Raw genomic sequence first — 22,076 nt, forward strand, 5'->3', positions numbered from 1 at the left:
TTTTTTTTAAATTAACATATTTTTTTTGTGATATTAGGTACATTAATCCCTGACCCCCAGACCATTTATAGCCCATTTTAAAAATTTTGCATACTCCCATGCATACATTATTTACAATTAAATGAAAAAAAAATCGTATTTATTTAGTTACAAATATAAAAAATGCCTTTTTTTAATTATTACTTTTTATTTTAATTTTGGTATAAATGTAACTTGAACAGGTTTCATGAGACTCACCCACATAGAGCTGAAACAAAAGGCTCATACAGTAACAAAATGTAAACTTTATTTCAGATTGACATCTCTAGTTTTTAGATTTACAGAAGAAAGTTGAATGGCACAGTCATTGATTTATGCAAACTGCTGATTGGCTTACGGCACAAACACATTCTAAAAAAGTCATGGTTGCTCACATTACAGCAAATCATTGTCATAGCATAGCATTTTAATATAAAATGAGACTCCCAAAACTCCACTCTATATAAGATTATCGCTAGTTTTCTCCTAAAAACGCTCAAATTAAAAGAGCATCAAGAACCAAGAGATTAAGACATTAACAGTGTGCTGGGGCGTAAGACATTTTTTACTTTTGGATTTGATATGTTTGACCTGAGAAACCTGCAGTTACAGTAAACATTCACAGTGAGGATTAAGAGGACATTCCCAGTAGGCCACATGTATCAGGTGATACTGATCAAGTTCTTCTTCTCTCGCTGCACTGTAGATTCATATGGTGTTGCTTGTGATTTAGTGTTTTAACACAGGACCGGCGATCCCCGTTCCTTGTCAAGGCACAAGAGGTTTGACAGTAGCAGCACCTCTATTAGAAGTCGGCATTACTAGACTGCAAAGTTGTCAAGAATTTACTTGAATTTTACCCAATGCTGCGTAAATCAGAACCGAACGTATTTCTATTCAGCTTATAAAAAATTTGTAAAATGTGAGCACAAACTGTACAAATGCCACTATAATGATCAAAGAATTTCTAAGGTTAAGGCAGATGTAATATTGTCTGAATTATCAAGTTTAGTCTGAACTGATGTAAAACTCTACTTCTACTTCTTAGTAATTCCTCATTCCATCACTACGAATTATGATTTAGAAATACTGGTTTCATCTGGTCAACTGTAGAAAGCTATATAAACAATTAAAATCAGCATAATATCAAAATCATTACAAAATATTAATGTATCATTTGTTGTGTATTGCATTAAAACTAAGACTGTACAGACATGAAAATGAGGAGAGGTTATCTCCTTTGTTTTGTTTGCAAGTGGCTCATATTCTTCTACTTTTGATTGATATTCAATGTTATTTATATAGACAAACTTTCTAAACACCCTTCATTTCAATGTCCTACATCAGTAAGTGCTTTTTGTAATCTCATTCATTTTTTACACAAAAAATCTCTCCAAAGTTGAGGTACAGTAAAACTTGACAAAGCTATAGTAAAATATTTAACAAAGTTGAAGTACAAACCCAGCTGAGTTAAGATGAGTGATTGTTTACGTTTTTCTTCATCCAATTGTAGCGCATTGGTTTTCCTTGCAGTCTTTGCCGAGACGATTAGCGATTTTTTTGGTCTTCTTTGTTTAATTCCTTTGATTGTTTTTAAGTAAAAAAAGATTCGATTTACAGCTCCAGGTCATGAGAAAGTATTGTAAGCCGAAAAAATGTATCAAGTGTAAACCACTGCTTTCCAAAGAAAAAAGCCCAAAAAGCTCATGATTATCAAAACAAATAGCAGAGAAAAACAAGAAAGCTCTAAAAATCATGAGAAAATATAAATCAGTTTGATTTTTAAAGTGCAAATGTAAAATTATTCTCTACCAAATCTCAAGATACCTCGAGACACAGATAATGGTCTTTGTGGAAAGTGCAATTTGAGAACAGCATGAAAAGTGGTACAAAAAGTGTGGTACTCGAGCGTCAGGATCTCCACCTTATAAAAACCGCCACATCCCCGAGGCCAACTGAGTAACTTTCCAAAAACGTCCCTCCGTCAAACACTTGAGCATTGTTAGTGTCCTGCCACTGAAAGTCACTTTCTGGCAGATAAATGTCTCTTTGTAAAGCCCCCTTTTCAGTCACTGGTGCAACAAGAACCTGGAAAAGCAAGACAATTACCATTACTTTGGGGTAAAGTCATGGCGATTCGATGACTGACGAAAGTATCATGGCTACTGTAACTGCATTGATGTAAGTCACCTATTGATTTTTCTCAAGTCAAAATTGGAGTAAAGAACTGGGGTGGTGTCTAGGGTTTGTGAAAGACATCTAGAACAAGACATCTACAGGCATGTCTTAGCTTTGCTAGAAGCAGCTTACCTCATCTCCTATGAGGAACTCATCGTCAATGGTGAATGTAATTGGGTTGTCTGGGCTAAGCCACCACAGTGGTCTGTAGATGGGGGTTCCATTTTTTTGCCATTCCTCTGTGTATTTCAGTATCAGAGGAACTACGAAGTCATGGTGCTTGGCTATGTAGAATCTGGTGATGTTTAGGACCTAGACGAAAATTAAAACTCAATCAGCAATGCATAAAAAAGAAGGATGTGAATTAGTGATTGACCGGTATATAGGCATGAATGATATATTGGGTCAATATTAGGAATTTTGTAATGATCGACAGGGGCCGTAAGGGGGGGAGGAAGGTTAGGACGATTCTTAGGGCCCATGCCAAGTGCATGGATGGCCGACTGCGGACAGACAGAGGGGGATCCCCCTCCCTGAAGTAGGGGTGGGAATCACAGGGTACCTCCCGATACGATTCGATACGCGATACAGGGCTCACGGTACCGATAATATCACAATGCGCCGATTCTGCGATAATCGATATATCGCTTGGCATTTCTATAACAATACATCACGACATTTGTAAATGAAGGGAAAAAAGGATCTATTAGATGAGCATTTTTAGTGTGTTGCTACTCTCTGTCTTTAGGTTTGTTTATTCTTGCGCTTGTCTTTGGACTATGAGTCTCTGGTGACTCCACACGCGTCTCCCAAAACGGGGGTTTGCGGCGCGTCACGTCAAAGCGTTCGCTCTATGAGGATCATCGCGCATTTCAACCCAAGTTTCGCCTCGGCTCGCCTAAAGTTGAACTTTATAAAAACTATTAAAGCTTTACAAAACAATCTGACTTCTGAAATACGTGAGAATGAGCTTTTTTAATATGCACGCGCAGATACCTGCACCCCTGCACGAGCACTGCGGGTGAGAGAGAAAGCACCGGACTGGAGCGAATCACGAAACTACAGACTGAAAGAAGGTCAAAAGAGTATTCCCAATTTACAGAGTGCCGAGTTAACCACGCCTACTTATTTACATTCACTACAAAATCCAAAGTGCGCCCAAACTTTTGATTTAAAAGACACTGGCGCATCTCTAATTTGTTGTTGGTCCGCCATTATGCTCGTATTTCTTCTCTGCTGTGAATTACAATTTCCATTCATCTGACCATCTGTAATCTGGGAGCGTCACCACAAGAAATATGTGGGTACTGCCGTTCTGGTAAGCACAGTGTAGTTATGAATTTAGATCTTTTGTATTTGAAAAAAAATCGATATTTTGTGCCGGAGTATCAAAAACGTCTCGCGGGCTGAAATGTCGCGATAAATCGCCATATTGATTTTTTTCCCACCCCTACCCTGAAGTCAGTTGCGGACTGACCAAGGGTGACCCCTGGAAAGCGGCTAGCTTGTAGCTACATGCTACAAGCCTGCCACGTAATACATTGTACTGCTTATTTAGTTTCACCAATTTTCTGTATGTTAAATCGGTGAATCGTCCAAAGTGCTTTTTGGGGGGGGGCTTTTTACGTTTATCCATAGGATAGTAGAGGCAGACAGGAACATGTGGGTAAGAGACGGGGTGTGGAATCGGGACATGACCCGGGTCGGACTAGACCCAGGTCCGCTTGAGCTAACAGCTCATGTATATGTGTCTGGAGCGCTAACCACTTTGGGAGTGGCTACCGCTCTGACGCGTCCACAGTGCTTTTTAATATCGGTATCAGCATCAGCATCAGCATTAAAAAACCCATATCGGATGATATTAATAGAGGCTAGAGCCATGCAAGTTTTTGGTCTTAGTTTCACACTGTTTTCTTCTAGATCTAACATTCCTTGAGAGGTCACATTCTCGAGTTGACATCGTGACCAGGGTCTGGTGACGGAAACAAAGCAAAACCACATTCATAAAAATGTATTTTCTAGATTAAGAAAAACGTTTGTGAATTTTGAATAACTGCCTGAGTTCAACCTAATTTCAAATGGAGAAAACAGGCTTGTGGCTTTAGTTCCCATTTTTTTCTGCTATTTAGACTCAACATAGTCATTGATTTAACAGTCTCTAATGAGTGGTGGACAATCATTCAAATGAAAGTATATGCACACACACTGCCTGTTACAGAAGCCAAAAACTCAAGAGTGGAAAATAAAAGCTAAGCCTTTTGAGAGGATTAAGAATGTCCAGGTAATCTCATCCATGACGCAAGATCAAAACCATGAACGTTCTCATAACGTTAATTGTTTCAATAAAAGTCATACAGTTTTTGCCACATCGAATCGCATTTGTACAAATGCCTACATGTCTTTAGAATTTTTTTTAATGTGAAGACTAGCTGTCTTTGTAAATCTTACCCCAAAGTTAACATGGCTTCTCTTCAGTTAACCACAAGATTGGATGGGGTTTGAACACAAACGGGTGGGAATTACGTGCCAAAACTTGGGGTGGAAAATATAATAAGTATGTCCGCTGTAGTAGTGATGTTTGTTTAAGCATGAACCACTAATTATAAATGAAAGCTTTAATTGTCTCTGGAAATGTCCTTTTCCTCTTGTCCAGCGATTCATTATCATTCCTGGTACTGTGGTTCTCATTATTATTGAGATTGAGAGTCATAAATTTGAAGGAGACGCTAATGCACACCAGATGGACCCTTAACCGCAGGTGATGTTGGGAAAAAGCCAAGCTACACCCAGAAACGCAAGAAAAACAGCCACCTGGAGGATCCTCTGTGCCAGTCCTAGACTCCGAGGGCTCAAACATATCAATGTGTCAGACAAGATACTCAGGTGTTTATTTAGCTAGTATTTTGAGGAGGGCATTCCCCTGATGCTCCATGGTGTGAAATAATATTGTATTCCCAATGTTATAAGTGAAAAGAAACTGTGTTTTAATGAAGTGAGTTGTTTAAAAAGCTTTTGTGCAGTGTAAAACCGCAAGGTTAGTGCGAGGTACCAACTCATTTGCACTGACATGTAATGGACAATATGCACAAGAAAAAAACATGACATATTAAAATGTATAAAAAGTGAGTTAAGAACTCTTCAATTATTTCTTATAACGCATTGGTACTTGTTCTTGTGGCACTGACCCATTCCTTCTCAAAGACCCATGGAGGTGTCTGGAAGCTGATGACAGGAAGGAAGGCAGCAATCCCCAGCCAGCGGACAAAAAGCTCGTCGTCTGTGACCGGTTCGATAGAGAGGGAGCCTCCTGTGTGCGGTACAGTTTTTTTTTTTGCTGTTTAACACATTTTACACTAATAAACTATATATTGTTATATAAAAATCTAAAGTCTGTATAAATACTTGCATTTTTTGCTTTGTGACAATTTTCATGACTATTCAAAAGACACAAAGTATACCTACCCCTAACCAATGAGAAAGAAGTTTCCATGGTTTTTTTTGTATTTGCCATTATCCTCTGTGGTTATTTTATTCTTATTACTTTAATATAACATCATTTTATTTTTACTACATTAGAGTAGGGTGACCATATGTGCCATTTTTCCTGGACACGTCCTGGCCAGGATTTCGGGTGCGTCCTCCGGAGGTCGCATACATCATCAAGGTTTATTATCTCAGGTTTTATTTCAGAAAAGCAACCATTATATTTCAAGGTAAGACTGAAACTACAATGATTATACATCTGAAAAGAAATAATGTTAATTTTTATAATGTTTTTCAACTTAAATGTATGAACTTCAATGACATGATGTTTTATTAACTAAGTTCGGGAGGAGAAGGAGCAGATAATTAACTCGGCTGGTCTGCTATTAGCAATCACAGCACCCGACCTATCAGTTCAAGAGAGAGAGAGCCTCTATAAATAGTCAAGACGTCTTACCTTCACTCTCTCTTCAGTCTCAAGCATTTGTATATCCAAATTGCAGCGATGTCAGAGAACGAAATAATCCCTATTGACAACTCCGTCAACGATCAGGGTCCTTCGGCATCCTCAAGCGACGGCCAGCACAGCAGCGCCCGCCAGGATACCTCAGACAAACCCGCGGCTGCTCCAAGGGGCCGTCGGCCCAGTCACCACCGTCTTCCAGGCAGCCGTCGCGGTCTCCAGCTTCCTCCTATGCTTCCATCCTCCCCTCCGTCCCTCCTATCGAAATGTGGACTGTCCTAGGATTACGGCAAGCCCTAATCAACGCAGACGTCCACTTTGCTCGACGGATGAACAAGGCCAAACTGTACGGTTTTTATTCCTCCCTGCAACCGGATTCCGTGGCGGCACAACCTGCCACTCCGTCGAAGGCCACAGGAAAGCCGAGGCAGGTCCGTAATTCCCCATATTTACAGCCGGATCAAACTCCAACGAGGAGGGGCCTCTGGTCCGAAAGCCGCCGCAGTGGTCCCTCTGCAAGATTGGGCTGCGCCCCGGACGCCAAATTTGCCTGCCTGCAGCCTCTTCCCCGTTCTGCCGAGCTCCATCAGGCAGCATCTCCGGGCACCATCCAAGCCCACCACACCTTGAGCCGCCCCAGCAGCGCGAGCATGGCTCTGCAAGCGGCGTCGGCTCACCCACACATCCTCCCGATCTCCTCCTCCAATCCCCTTCCAGGTCAATGGCCCGCTGCCCCGCCGTCGAACTCTAGTGCGAGGCTGCCTCCACTGGCGACGCGGGCTCAGGCTCACGACTTCCCCGCTTTCCCTCTAGTCCCCGGCCCAGACAACGGTAGTAGCATGAGATTGGCCCCGCAAACAGCCCCAGCGGCCATTATTCCCTCTCTCATGTCTCTCCCCCAGGCACGTCCCTCCTTCTCCCTGTCATCGGCAGCAGCGATGCCTGTCCCGCCCAATGCCCCGGCCCTGGAGCCGCCTCCCGTCTCAGCCAGCATCAGGTCGCAGATACTGGCAGGTGCGGACGTAGAACTCTTCTCTCTTTTATCCCCACTCTCACCTCCGTCAGCAGATCGCCAAATCACCTACTCTCACTCACCCTAAAAAACACGACACATAGCAGTTCACGCACCTTAACATTTCCAGAGTTTACCGTAGCTTTTTCACGCTACCTCGAAGTAATCTGCACGGCATTCCCTCACAGGAGGCGTGAGCTCAGCGACTACCTCGCCATAGTCGCGGAGCTCGCGCTTTCTTATGGGGGAACCCATTTCTACACGTATCATCGTTTATTTTCCGCAAAATGCGCCATCCGCGTAGCTCAGTGGAACCAGTGTCCTTACTGGGGGGCACTGGACACTGAGCTTCACAATCGAGTTTTCCTTGGTTGCAGGAACATTTCATGCGCGGTCTGCAGATCCGTTGCCCACAGCACCACTTCTTGCCCTTTAGTTCACTCATCCACCCCCCCCCACCCGGACTCACCTCACACCAAATCCACAGGCTACGTCCCATGCTTCCCAACATATCCCGCCAACCCACCTCTGCCCGATTCTGATCGCCGGCAGGCATCAAGCTTCGAACCTTGCAGGAAGTTCAACATCGGCGCTTGCTCACGACAGCGGTGCCGCTTCCTGCACGTTTGCAGCTTCTGCGGTGGCGCGCACGCCCACATTGTGTGTCGAGTCTCTAAATCTGCAAACACCGTAAACAGTATTTATCGACTCCTGTGAATGTTTTAAGTTTGTCTGCTGAGTTGTCTCTTCACCCAGACACTCGCTTTACTGATTATGTCCTGTCCTGTTCTCTCAAACGGCTTCAACCCCGGTATCGAGAGTTTACCTTCCGTCAACCTAGTCTGCCCCAACCTTCAGTCCGCGCTTGCCGAACCCGAAACGGTTGATCTTCTAATTAAAAGCGAAATCGACTCAAACTTCATGATCGGCCCCTTTGCCGCTCCCCCCTTTAAAACCTTCCGCATCAGCCCCATCGGCGTAGCTACCAGAAAATTTTCTGGCAAAAAACGCCTCATATTCGACCTGTCGTCCCCCCATAATTCTCTGTTTCCGAGCATTAACATCCTCATCCCGCTCGAGGAGTTTTCCCTTCTCTACCATGACATCAACCAAGCCATTAAACTCATTAAAACCGCCGGACGCGGCGGTTTAAAGTAATCACCTCCGCATTTAAAGTAATGCCCATTCACCCAGACTTTTGGCATTTGTTCGGCATTCGCTGGCGCAATCAATTCTATTTTTCCGTCCGCCTCACTTTCGGCTGCAGAAGCAGCCCGAAAATTTTCGACATGTTGTCAGAGGCAATCTGTTGGATTCTCTCTAACAACTACTCCATTCCGTACCTCATTCACCTTCTAGACGATTTTCTAGTTATCTCGCCCCCCGACTCAATCCCAGCCGCGCATCTCTCGATAGTCCAAAAAGTCTTCGCCAAGCTCGGCATTCCACTCGCCCAAGATAAAACCTTGGGTCCGAGCACGTCAATCGAATTCATGGGCATCAATTTGGATTCGCTGAACTTTCAGGCATCCTTGCCCAAGGAAAAAATCGATAGATCAATTTTGATCGCTTCCACTCTCCTAAACAACCCCCGTTGTTCCAAACGCGAATTATTATTCGTTCTCGGCCACCTCAATTTCGCGATGCGTATCATTCCCCAAGGCCGCCCGTTCGTTTCGCACCTCCTCTCCCTCGCTTCCTCAGCTCACGCCTTAGAGGACTTAATAACCCTAACCAGCTCATGCCGCGACAAGCTCAGTTTGTGGATAAAATTCCTCAATCAATGGAACGGTTTGTCTTTCTTTTACAATGACATGCGCTCTCTCCCCGTCGACATTCAATTGTTTACCGACGCTGGTTCGCCTCCACGTGGCCCCCCCCCGCTCCTAGAATTATCACAGACACTCTCGTCCTCAGCCTTATTCGAGCTGTACCCTTTGGAAGTCGCGGCTTTTTTGTGGGGGAAGGAGTGGTCCGCCTCCAGCATTACCGTTCATTGTGACAACGAAGCGACAGTGCACTGCATCAATAAAGGCCGTTCACATTCTCCCACACTAATGCCTTTCCTTAGACGCCTCACCTGGATTTCGGCTTGTGATCAATTCATTTTTACTGCTAAATATGTTCCTGGTTCTGCAAACCAAATAGCCGATGCTCTTTCCCGTTTTGCCTTCCAGAAATTCAGGCGGCTGGCACCAGATGCGGACCCCCTACCAACACCAGTACCTCCTTATTCGGAACTGATATTCCCGTAAATCTCCCACTAAGAACTCTCCTAGACTCTTCCCTCAATTCTATCATCCAAGCCGTCTCCCCCAGGACCCTTCAGTCTTACCTAACCGCGTGGAGGAGTTTTAAGTCATTCCATCGAACATACAACATGCCTTTTCCTGAGTTCTCTCTGCTTACCATCACCTCATTCATATCCTTCCTGAATATCAACAAAAACCTTCAAGCCAGCTCAGTTAAAGGGTACCTAAGCGGAATCAAATTTTTCCACAAACTAATTTTCAACTCAACCTGCCCAGCTATAGCCAGTTCTCAAGCCTCCATGCTCATCAAAAGAATCCAAAGAGCTCAACCCGCCCGCCCGGACACAAGACAACCTATAACTTTGGATATATTGACCAAATGCATTTCTACCCTCCGCAAAGGCTACCACTCCACGCACACCGCCCGCACACTCGACGCCATGTTCACGTTGGCCTTTTTTGGATTTCTCAGATGCTCTGAAATGACCACTATATCTAGCTTTAACCCTTCAGTCCACCCCACCATCTCTGACTTAGCAGTGCTTGACGCAGAAACAATCTCCTTCCACATCAAGCAAAGTAAGACAGATCAATTCAAAAGAGGCCATTTCATCTACATATTCAACCTTCAATCACCCATCCAGCCTTACCAAACCCTCCTTGCCTACCTACATTTCAGAAGATCACAGGCAAAATCCCCATCCGACCCTCTCTTCATAGACGACTCCAGTCGTCCAGCTTCACGTTTTGGGTTCCAAAATCATCTCAAAACCGTCTTGCTCCAATCTGGCATCCCCGCAGAACATTTCTCTAGCCATTCGTTTCGCATCGGCGCAGCTACCACAGCCGCCCAAAAAGGTCTTTCCCAGCCTCAGATCCAAGCACTGGGCCGCTGGACGTCAGAGGCCTTCAAAAGCTACATCCGGTCGGACCGCTCCCTCATCAAAGAAGCCCACCGGACCCTAATCTCCCAGATCATCTAGCAACAACCTACCCTCATCCCGTAAACTCCGGCCGAACACCTTAATTTAAGACGACTCACTTAGAGGCCAACATCGCAGCAGCGACCGCCCCACAAGGGCCCGTGCCTCCATCTATGTTCTGCAGCAGCAGACATCACTCCCTAGAGGCCAGCATCGCAGCAGCGACCCCCCCCCCCCACAATGGCCCGTGCCTCCATCTACGTTCTGCAGCAGCAGACATCACTCACTTAGAGGCCAGCATCGCAGCAGCGAGTGTTCCGGGTTCAGGCTAACGCCGGATTCGGAGCCCTCACCCCGGACAGGGGGGTGGGGGGTTGTGCTCTGAGCTCGGAAGAACGAACGAGCTCGGAGCCCTCTTCCCGACAGCACGCCAAATACGCTTACTCTCAAACCTACACCATTATCTGCATAGGCGAACTCGTGAAATGGTGGAAAATTGCGACCTCCGGAGGACGCACCCGAAATCCTGATATGTATGGGAAAAATGGCACATATGGTCACCCTACATTAGAGCATAAAAAAGGCAGATATGATAAATAAAAAATAAATCAAATTAATGTATCATTACAGTAATTCAATATTTTCATGCTTTGCAGTTGTTATGTTTGTAATGAAAAAAATCAATTAAAAATGGTCATACAAACACATTTACTTCATTAATATGCAATCATATTTTTGATGCTACAAATAGCATCTCTTTGTTTTTGTAATCGATTTGAGAAGCCGGTGGATTAAATGATATCACGTTATCTATGGTATGCATTTTTATAAAAGATAAGTGTAGCGTACTAGCTAGTGTGTGTGTGAGTGAGTGTGTGTAGGTATTACCTACTGCATCAGGAATGAAGAAATTATATCCCAGAAGACTGTGATGCAGTAGGGATGGAATGATGCCCTTGAGGCCTGAGTAACTCCAGTTGGACTCTAGTGCACTCATACAGATGAAGAGCGGCTTGTGGCTGGACCTGTGTGATGGAAATTGTGCGGTTCAAATACGGTTCAGATCACCTTCTCATCATTGTAAATGGACACTTTGGCTTTGTTCACACTGCACACAATTCTAATTTGTTTTTCGGATTTCATGAAATCGGATCTGTTTGTTTAGACAAAAATCAACATCTGATCAATGTCAGTTGTTATGGTAGTGGCACAGCCTTCGGCAAAATACATATACAATATTACGACTAAGTAGTTGACAGTGTGGAAAGAAAGCATGACAAACTGGAAATTCTTCTCTTGTTCAACAAGGTACAGAAGTGCCAAACTCACTTAACTCACACTGGCTATTTAGTTCACTATAACTTATAACTGCGAATACGATGATGCATACGAGTTACAGTCATTTCTTTTTAAGACTTAATCATAGGTCGTGATAGGCTGCTTAAATAAATGACCTCCTGTGTTACATTTTAGAGAAGGATTCACTGTATAAAAAAATGGTGTTAAAAAAAATGTAATTTTCAGCAAGCTTGGGCACCAGTAAAATTCAGTAAAATAACAGTTTTTCACATAAAATTGTATGTTTTTCACATTTTTCTCGTAAATTTGCAGACTTTTACAGTCATTCGTTGTTTTTTTACTGTATTTCGAAAATAAAAAATCTGTAAAAAAAAACCTGTAATTTTCCGCAGCTGGGATGCCAGTAAAATAACAATTTTCCTTGTAAATTTGCAGTTTTTACCATATTTCAAAAATCTAAATAAAAAATTACAGTAAAATTCTGTAAATGCACAGTTTTTTCACAGTGCAGGCTTGTAAAATTAGAGAGAACCTTGCAATGTGGCCAACAAGGACATTGATCCAGGAACATGTCTTCATTGCAAAACCACAGTAAACAATTGGTATTTCTTAGAGAATTCAATCAAATACCTTGTTCCCGAGGTCACAATGGCATTGTCCTCTATCCTCTCCGCCAGGTCAGCAAGGAGTCCAATGTACTCGTCACCAACCAATGCCAGAGGTGTTTTGAGGTGTTCCTCAAAAGGGTTTCCCTCGCCGCCTTCCATGATAACATACTCCATACCCAAATGGCTACGTAAGATGTCCACTTTGTCCAGAAACCAGTTAGTGGCTTCTGGGTTGGTGATGTTGAGCTTCACACTGTATTTTCCTTTCCATTGAGTCAACAGAGGCACCTGAAAAAGAGATATGAAATAATGTAGGACATACAGAATGCACAGACATATCTACACATAACCGGAGAAAGATGGCTTTACCGGTCGACCCTGTGGTCCTGAAGGCAGACTCAGCCAGTAGTCTTCAATGCCTTCTTGCATGGAGGTTTGGAACTGCTGAGAGTCTATGCTCAGGTACGGGGAGAGGGTGATGGAAATGTTTAGAAGCTTTACAAAAGGGATGTCCCTGGTATGTCTCTTAGACGTCCTTTTCTTGCTATTGAGGTAGCTGTGGTCCTAAAAAAGCAATAAGTCTAAATTAACCATTTTTCAAGCCCATCCAGCAATATCTCTTAATCAATCACAGTTTTTAGTTGGTTCGCAGTTCTCAAAGGGATAGTTCATCTAAATGTGTAAATGATTTCATAATTTATTCACCTTCATGTCATTTCAAACCAGTATGACTTTCTTTCTTCTGCAGAACACAAAAGAAGATATTTTGAAGGACAATGGTAACCAAACAACATTGAACCCCATTGAGTTCCATTGCTTGGACACAAAATTACTGAGACATTTATCAAAATATCTTAAATCATACAGGTTTGGAATGACATGAGAGTGAAAAATGATGACAGAATTTTATTTTTGGGTAAACTGGCCCTTTAATAATATGAATCAATGTTTGGAAAGACTCTGACTTCTTAATGATTATGCCAAAGTATTTTTTTAATTTAAATTATTTTATATTTAAATTATATTATATTTTGGTACAACAACATTTTGGTCAAAACATTTTTCAACATTTTGTGAGTCCGGTATTACGGATGATAGCAGCAGTCAGCGTCGACGCCTCAGAATTCTAATTTTGTTGATAACTTTAACAGTTTGGAAAATATTATTGTATTAACCATCCATGAAAATAATACTTCAGCCTCCGTTAATGTTTTTACCATGACAGTCGCCAACAGTGCCACAATGTCTGAGAAAATAAAACAATAATGTAATTTCTATTAATCATACTGTACAGCTCTAGCGTGGTGTGTCGACGGCTGTGCTTATGAGGAATCTGTGCAATAAATACTGTAGAAAATACTGGCAAGTGTGTTTATAACCAAATTCATTCCAGGTCAAGCTGTTGGTTCCGCTTAGGACTGTGTTAAATGGAAACTTGCAAAAAATGCATCAGAATTGTTTTTCTATTGGAGCTGTGTGTAAATGTCACACAAAGGAAGGTTTTCCACTGCAATTGGATGGTAGGACATTTATTCTGGTTGGGACTTGGAAGAGTGTGGATCCCGTATCAGATAGCACACTAGACATCTCAGTGGGTGTTCTGATATTTTTTCACAGCGTTACTTCACACAAAAATGAAAAATTCTGTTTATTCAGTCTCAGCTCATTCAAAGATGTCAACATTTTTGACGAATGCTCATAAAATTAATGAGATTAATTTTCCAATATTCTCCCCAAATCTTTTTTTGTGTTGCAGTGAAGAAAGTCATACAGACATGAAATGACATAAGGGTGAGAAAATTATGACTTTTTTCATTTTTTAGCTAACTGTCCCTGTTTTTCAGCAATTTTGTTGTTGAATTTAACATTAAATGCATTTTATAAAGTAAAAGTTACACAGGAATTGGCCTAGACACAGTTAGGTTTTAAGCGTTTTTAAACCCCATATTATGTCCAAACCCAGATAAGACAACATACTAAGAGAAAAGTACAGGAAATATGTAAACCGAGCCATGTAAATGCTCCATCTCATGAGTCAAGAGTTATTTGAACAAGAGAGCTGTACTTAGCATTACAACATTGACATTAATGCTCTGATAAGCCTTTTAAGTACTTAAGGCATAGAGCACATTCTCTTCCTGGCAGAAAGGACTCTATTTTCCTTCAACTTCACCTGCCTCGAATCTTTCTGGAGGAATTTAGCTGTTCACTGAATGCTTCAAGCTACATTTGAGAATAAAACACCTACTTTTCTAAATCCAGTCATTTACATAAAACAAGCCACGCCCTCTATTTTTCTCATTTGATACCCAGTCTCTGTTTCCATAATGACACTGTTAAAAACGTTTAATACCAGCCTGTCTTCCAATTAAAAACGACTCAAAAGGTCGTTTGTTCACGTAGCTTATTACGACAAAAGTTCACGTTTTAAATTTACGCGCCCTCTAGCGATTGTTATGAAAACGACACTCAGATAAAAGCCCTATTCGCACGGGATTAGTATTATCTGGGGACCTCGTGTGATTTCGAAATTACCTCCCCACACCTTCTCTCATCTGCTGCAGTGTATTATCTGGAGGATATAATTAATATTGCACTTAATTATTATTACACAGAGTTATTAATTGCACGGTGTGTAAAAACATTTAACTGTTCAAGATGTAGATGGCCTGAGGGAAGAAGCTGTTTTTGTGTCTGGTTGTTTTGGTGCTCAGTGCTCTGTAGCGCCGACCAGACGGCAGCATTGTGAAGAGATGATGGCTTGGATGTGAGAGGTCCAGGGTGATTTTCTGAGCCCTTTTCCTCACTCTGGATGTATACAGTTCTTGGAGGGTGGGCAGGGGAGCACCAATGATCTTCTCAGCAGTCCGAACCGTCCTCTGTAGTCTTCTGATGTCTGACTTTGTGGCTGAGCCAAACCAGACAGTGATGGATGTGCAGAGGACAGACTCTATGACTGCTGAGTATAAACTGTTTTAACAGAGTTTGTGGTAGGTTGAACTTCTTCAGCTGATGTAAGAAGTACAACCTCTGCTGGGCTTTTTTAGCAATGGAGCCAATGTGATTGTCCCACTTCAGGTTCTGAGAGATGGTGGTGCCCAGGAACCTGAATGACTCCACTGCTGCCACAGTGCTGTTCATGATGGTGAGAGGGGGAGTGCAGGGGGGTTTCTCCTGAAGTCCACAATCGTCTCCACTGTTTTAAGCGTGTTCAGCTCAAGTTGTTATGACTGCAACAGACAGCCAGCTGCTCAACCCCCTTAATGAGGCCAATGAGTGTGGTGTCATCTGCGAACTTCAGAAGTCTGACAGAAGGGTCCTGGGCAGTGCAGTCATTGGTGTACAGGGAGAAGAGCAGTGGGGAGAGAACACACCCCTGGGGGGTGCCAGTGCTGATTGTGCAGGTGCTGGATGTGAGTTTCCCCATTCTCACTAACTGCTGCCTGTCTGTCAGAAAGCTGGTGATCCACTGACAGATAGAACAGAACAGGAACAGATAGCTGGGTTAACTTTGTCTGGAGCAGTGATGGGATGATGGTGTTGAAAGCGGAGCTGAAGTGTACAAACAGGATCCTCACATAGGTCCCATATTTACCTGTAAAGCTTGTTGTTTGTCCCCGCAGTTGAGTTCGTTCTTGTTCATGACAGATTTTACTCAAATTTACTGATTTATTTCCCGGATGTGATGGCAAGGCTTTGTGTATAATTTGTATAGCCTATAGTTGTATGGTGTTTAATGATATCCGTACCTGTCAGCATTTAAAACCTGTGATTGCGAACCGGACAGAAGATCACCGCGATCGCGGGTCTCAAATGTTACGAGAGTTTCCATGATAAATAAACAAACTGGAGACTCCTGGTAGCTTATGGATATGACCCAGCACCCGAAAAAATACCAAAACACTTCAAAACAGCCTCCATTATTAGCAAACGGTGGATAAAACCTTGAAAAATGATATATGAGCCCGCCAAATCACAGAGATAATCTGTGGGGGAATTTCTTCTTTACAAATTACAGACAACCTCTGCAATTATTACAAATGACTAGAGGTCCCCAGGTAATACTAATCCCATGCGAATAGGGCTATAGACGCATTTATTTTTGCATTTGTAAAAGTATTAATGGTTTAATAAATGTTTATGGATTCAAAGAATTTTAAGAGCACTTAACTCCAATCCCACCCCTCACCCTAACACAGCACAGCACACAAGTAAAAATACAGTCACATGTATTTATTCCATAAAATGAACAAAACAGTATAAACATATTAAAAACAAGTCATGTTGCAAACCTTCCGAACTGAAGCCATACGATAACTTTATACGATGAACTCCGGGAAAGGACATCAACACATCTTAAACAAACCAGAACATTAGAATGACGTAATCAGTAATCAGAGCATTTCACACTCAACGTTGACTCAATGACGCTGTCTGTCACGAGTCAGACGAAAGCCAATGATATTTCACTATTAAGGCTGACGTAACTTGGCGCCAGATTTGTAAATCGGGAAACACAGCAGAAACCGGTAGACAGCAGATGGTGATCGCTTTAGCGGCTGATCCTCATATAAATGTTCGACCTCGGTACACTTGGAATATTTGTACTTTTTAAACATTTTAACTGTTTGCATCTTTATCGTGTGTTTTTTGTTATTTAATAAATAAATGTGTTGTGTTACGTTACTTGCTCAAAATGCCTGAATATGTGTGTATGTGTAATGTAAATACAGTTATCACCACATTTTGAAATGAAAATCAAACCACAACACATGCTATCATTGCAAAATGCGTGCAGCCGGGAGAGGTGCAAGTTTAGTAAACGCTCATGTTTGTCGTATTTGAGGAAGGGACAAATGACATACGTATGTTGAATGGGTTGGATGATATGTTGTCTAATACCTAACGTAACACACTGGCTGCACCATCTGAGTGTCCTAAACCAAGCCAAGCATCATGTGATAAAAAAACTCTGTTTCCTGCTGTTTCAGTGAACCGGAGAAGTGTGTCTTTCTCTCATGGGATCAGACACTTCTCTGACCTCTCCGAGGTCGCTCTAGATCCGCTTAGAAAAAGTATTACATGTCTTCACTGCCACCACCTCCGACTGTTTCGTTCTGTCAGACTGAACTTAACAGCCCAGCTGGTGGCTTTTAACGTGAGACGCTTCTGCTCGGACACAGTGTTCCTGCGGCCTCCGGTAACTGCGTCTGGTATGTGCACCACGCTATCAAAACACTATCTCAGCCTGTGTTAGAGATTACAATGAGTACCTACAAAAACTTGAATAGTCCCATACCCCAACTCACACTTGTCTGACACATTGGGTCTCTCGAACAAACAGCAATCATATGAAAGAGCCACTGAGTTAAAAAAACTTTTTTATCTAATGGTTCCATAAAGAACCTTTAACATCCGAAGAACCTTTCTGTTTCACAAAAGGTTCTTTGTGGCGATAAAAAAGTTCTAATATGCATTTTTTATATACAGATGTGTATACATTCTGTACCAGTATGTACCTCTGAGGTACTATTACACTGTGAGAAAGAGAATGGTTCTTTAAAGAACCTTCGACTGAATGGTTCTTTGAGGAACCATAAATGGTTCTTCTATGGCATGGCTGTGAAGAACCTTTTAAGCACCTTTATTTTTACAAGTGTAAACACAAGTAAACAAGGTGCATTAACTTTAACATGCGTGAGGGAGAATGAGATTTAAGAATTGCAGAAAAAGAGTGTTAAAATAAATGGAAAACATTTTCTCATGTATTGCGTCTTCGTGTCTTGTGTAGACACGTTGGAAGGCAAAACTTTTTTTTGTCATTATTTATTGTTTTGCTTGATTTGCTTGTAAGAAAGCATAGGAAAGTTTCAGACTAGAATTGCACTTGCTTCAAGCCAGAGTTTAGTATGGAAAGAGACAGGGGGATCATTTTCAATAAGGATAGAAAGTGGAATGTGTCACCCACCATGTTGGAGAGGAGAGCTGTGGAATGTTCATCGAGGCTGATAACTCCCTCCCCTAAGTGATGCCTCTTCAGCCGGTTTGAGAAGGTTCTCAGCTCTCGCTCCAGCTTGGCCCCAGAGTCCACATTTGCCAAAAGCTTCCAGAAAGGCAGCCTTAACAAAAGTGTTGAAGTTGTTAGGATGGAGGTCTTGTATAGACTCAAACTAAAACACTAATAATGAATTCATACAAAAATAAAAGCTCAATTTGGTTTGGTGGTCTTCCAGAGTGGTTATGCAGTTCAGTAGTGATGGTTTTAAAGGTGCACTTTTCAGCTTGTCAAGTTGGGAAACCACCAACCTGGAGTGCGTTTCCCAAAAGCACCGTTAGCCAACTATGGTCGCAAGTTCCGTCCTTCCAGCATAGTTCAACGATTTAATTGTTTCCCAAAACCATCACTCCAACGATCAATCGCAAGCAGCATCGCAAAGTTGCATGGTTGAACTACAGGTCTAGAGCTGTGGTTAGAAGCATCGTTCCTTATTATTATGATATGTAGATTTGCATGCAGCAAGTTTTTGATGAAAGTAAGCAAGTAACATGCAGTGCATTCCATATCCATCATTCTAAATATGTACAAATTCAATTTTACATCTTTTTATTTGTCAAGAAAATAGAAGCGCTGTTGTTTGAAATGTGCACATGCGCATGACCTGCATGCACTATGACCCTGGGGAAGCCCTGGGCGAATTGACATAGGAGGACACTTATAAATGAATGAAATATTGTGAAATAAAACAACAGATAATAAAAATAGAAGAACAAAAGTAGTCCTTAAATGCAATGTATGTTATTTACAGCAAGAATTTGACATTAATTAGATCTGAACGTATTTATTAGTAGACAAAATTACTCCACCACCTGTGTGGCTTCATAAACTAGACTGCTGAACCAACTTGGTTCAAACAATTAATCTCCGACAGAGTTACTACGGTTTTGGGAAACAGACGTAACTACATTGTTAATTTCCCAAACGATGCATCGTCCTATGGGTTAACCAAAGAGTTACGTCGTTGTTCGGAAAACGCACCCATGGTCAGGCCAGAAGATCAGCTAAACCAGGTAAGACCAGCAAACCAATTTTCAGAAGTTCAACAATCGATATTTTAAATGTTCTGGATATTTATAATATGGTATAAATAATTTTCACAAACTTCAAACACTAATATGTACATGCTTCATGTGAAACTATATCCCACAACAAGGACCAAATACTAAGCCTGGTCAATATGCTGACCAATATACAGTGTAGTAAATCATATATTCCTATAAATTGGAATTGTTTAGACAAAGTTGTTGCCGTGTACCGTAAGGCATCCATGTTTGGCAGTTCTCGTGTGGCTCTGGAGAGCTGCTGCATTGACTCCTGATGGACGGCTTTAATGTTGTGTCCAACACACACGGTGTACTGCAGAGGCATGCGCTCCATACTGGGCGGTGTTTGCAAACAGAACTGCTGTCTGCTTTCCATGCCTACGTGTAGAGGGATGTTAGGAGCCACCAGAACTGACACACCTTTAAAAACAGAAGAACAACAACGTCCACTGGGTTACTCGTGGCTGCACGTTTTAAACAGCATATTAACATCCAGAGTTGTGGGTAGTAACTGATTACTTGTAATCTGGATTACGTAATCAGATTCCAAAAAATCAAGTACTTGTAACTGAATTACGTTACATTTTAAAATACTCGTAATCAGAGTACAATTACTATTTTATTGTTACAGATTACATTACATACATTACATTACATATTACTTTTAAATTTATTTATTTTATTAAAACAACCAACCAACCCACAATAGCGAGACTAACATGTTTTTGTTTACAAGCATTTATGTTCGCTATGTACAAGAAAAGTGTTGTGGACACATAGATACACCAGGTAAAGATAAAACAGACACATGTCAACAAATGTAATCTAAATGTAATCAAAAAGTAGTCAGATTACGTTACAAGAAATGTTTTACATAAGGGATTACGTTACTGACTACAAATTTTGCCATGTAGTTCCAAAGTAATCTACCCAGCTCTGTTAACATCATATTTGAAATTGTGTGGTTTTTAGACGTATGTCTTTTAGCTTTTAATTCCCCTTGCAATCTAAATGGAATAAATATGTTAGGGTTAGACTTTCTACTAACTGTGCTTCAAAACATGACAAAATTCACATTTAGAAGATATAAACATTCAAACCGTTCAGTCCCTAACTTCCACCAATACAGATCAACGATTTTTATGACATCATTCTGCACTTCAAATTCTCATAAGATTCTATACTGTGATGTTTACTGTGATGTTAGGTAAACCCTATTGGCTATTTCAAAAGGGGGAGGGGCCACTTAATATGTCGCACCTAGAGATTCCGTTTCAGTTAAAATTACGACAACGCATCAAATAATTTTAAAGATTGACAAAACTATTTTAGCTGATAAGCATTTAGCAAAATTGAATCTCAGATGAATATCTCCCTATATATACAGTATATGAATCTCTTTGCATTCATCAACACACATTCCAAAAGAAATGTTTGTCTTCATAATCCTTCTACAAAATGTTATCATTTTCACCACCTTCGAAATTTTTTTGGCTGACATCACCAAACCCTTTTTAATCCCTCCCCTTCTACCACCAGCTGAACCTCCAATTAAAATCAAGTCTCGTTCTGTTTTTTTATATTGCGAAATTTCATATTGCCAAAATGTTAATCTTCTCATCCGCTACTGAGAAGTCACACGTCAGATCACATGCTAACTCCAACAGTGACTCTGTGTGAATGGCAGAAACAGCATGATGGAAACCAAATACCATCTTTCGACCTGCTTCGGTAAACTAGCCTTTACAGCCTGATGCATCAGGGAAATTCCAAGCCTGCACCGTCTGGAAGAGGAACCACAGGGTCATATGTGAATCTCTGTATTTCACATAGTTCCCAGTAAGTGTCAGAGAAGAAAAGTGTGTGGTACTCGGTTGCTGCGTCTAGCGTCTTTATGCACCTGAAAAATTGAGATTATGTGAACGGGATAATTGTGTCCGCAGATGTAGCTTCCCTCCCTGGAATTCTTCCTGCTTCTCGGATTTCACCAGCGTGTCAGTGTACCCCGGTGCAGACACACACATCAACTCCCACTAAACTAACCCCTCTCACATAACTCACAGTCAAACCCCTAAATCTACCTCTATGGCCACATTCATACTGTGTAACACATCATTGACATATACTGTAAAAGAATCACTTATTTACATACTTATATACTTATAACTTTAAAATTCAGAAGCTGCCTTAACATTTTAAGTTAAATCAAATTGGCTTTACAAGTCAAGTGAAATTAATTTACATTAACCTGAATTAAAAATCTAGTTGCATTTCGGATAATTAAAAATATTCACTTCAAGTCAGTTCAATATGATATAATTGAAATGCGATTCACTAAATTCAAAGAATACAAGAATTGTTAAAAGCGAACATTTGACTTTTTTGTCACATTGGACCTGCATTCTTAAAAATTAATGTGCTTCAGGATGCCATAGAACCTTTCTTGTCAAAATGGTTCTATAGAGAACCTCTAACATCCGAAAACCTTTCTGTTTCACAAAAAGTTCTTCTTGGTAAAAAAAGGTTCTTCAGATAAAGGTAAAGGTAGGAAAGAGATGGTTCTTTAAAGAACTTTTGACTGAATGGTTCTTTGTGGAACCAAAAAAAGGTTCTTTAATGGCATCGCTGTAAATAACCTTTTTAAGCACCTTTATGTTTTTTAAGAGTGTGCCTTTACAAATACAATATTTTGAGCATATTGTGAAAGATTCATATTTTGGCTTTTTCTGATAAGTTAGG

General features: G+C 41.4%; 1 protein-coding gene across 2 annotated transcripts in view; it reads right to left on the minus strand.

Moving 5' to 3' along the window:
* Positions 1 to 264: 264 nt before the first annotated feature.
* si:ch211-236l14.4 (SITS-binding protein) overlaps positions 265 to 22,076 on the minus strand; it is a 29,489-nt gene continuing 7,677 nt past the window's right edge. The window contains exons 3-10 of one of the 2 annotated variants that reach the window (XM_057330479.1): positions 19,550 to 19,757; positions 18,205 to 18,355; positions 12,606 to 12,800; positions 12,259 to 12,524; positions 11,218 to 11,354; positions 5,382 to 5,503; positions 2,329 to 2,508; positions 265 to 2,106 (exon numbers count right to left, since the gene is read on the minus strand). In XM_057330479.1, coding sequence (XP_057186462.1) covers positions 1,930 to 2,106; positions 2,329 to 2,508; positions 5,382 to 5,503; positions 11,218 to 11,354; positions 12,259 to 12,524; positions 12,606 to 12,800; positions 18,205 to 18,355; positions 19,550 to 19,757 — 1,436 coding nt within the window. In that variant the 3' untranslated portion in view covers positions 265 to 1,929. Of the gene's footprint in view, positions 2,107 to 2,328; positions 2,509 to 5,381; positions 5,504 to 11,217; positions 11,355 to 12,258; positions 12,525 to 12,605; positions 12,801 to 18,204; positions 18,356 to 19,549; positions 19,758 to 22,076 lie in introns of those variants that run through there. The other variant, XM_057330480.1, reaches the window with a different exon arrangement.

The sequence above is a fragment of the Triplophysa rosa genome, linkage group LG3, assembly GCF_024868665.1.
Source record: "Triplophysa rosa linkage group LG3, Trosa_1v2, whole genome shotgun sequence".
NCBI classification, from domain to species: Eukaryota; Metazoa; Chordata; class Actinopteri; order Cypriniformes; family Nemacheilidae; genus Triplophysa; species Triplophysa rosa.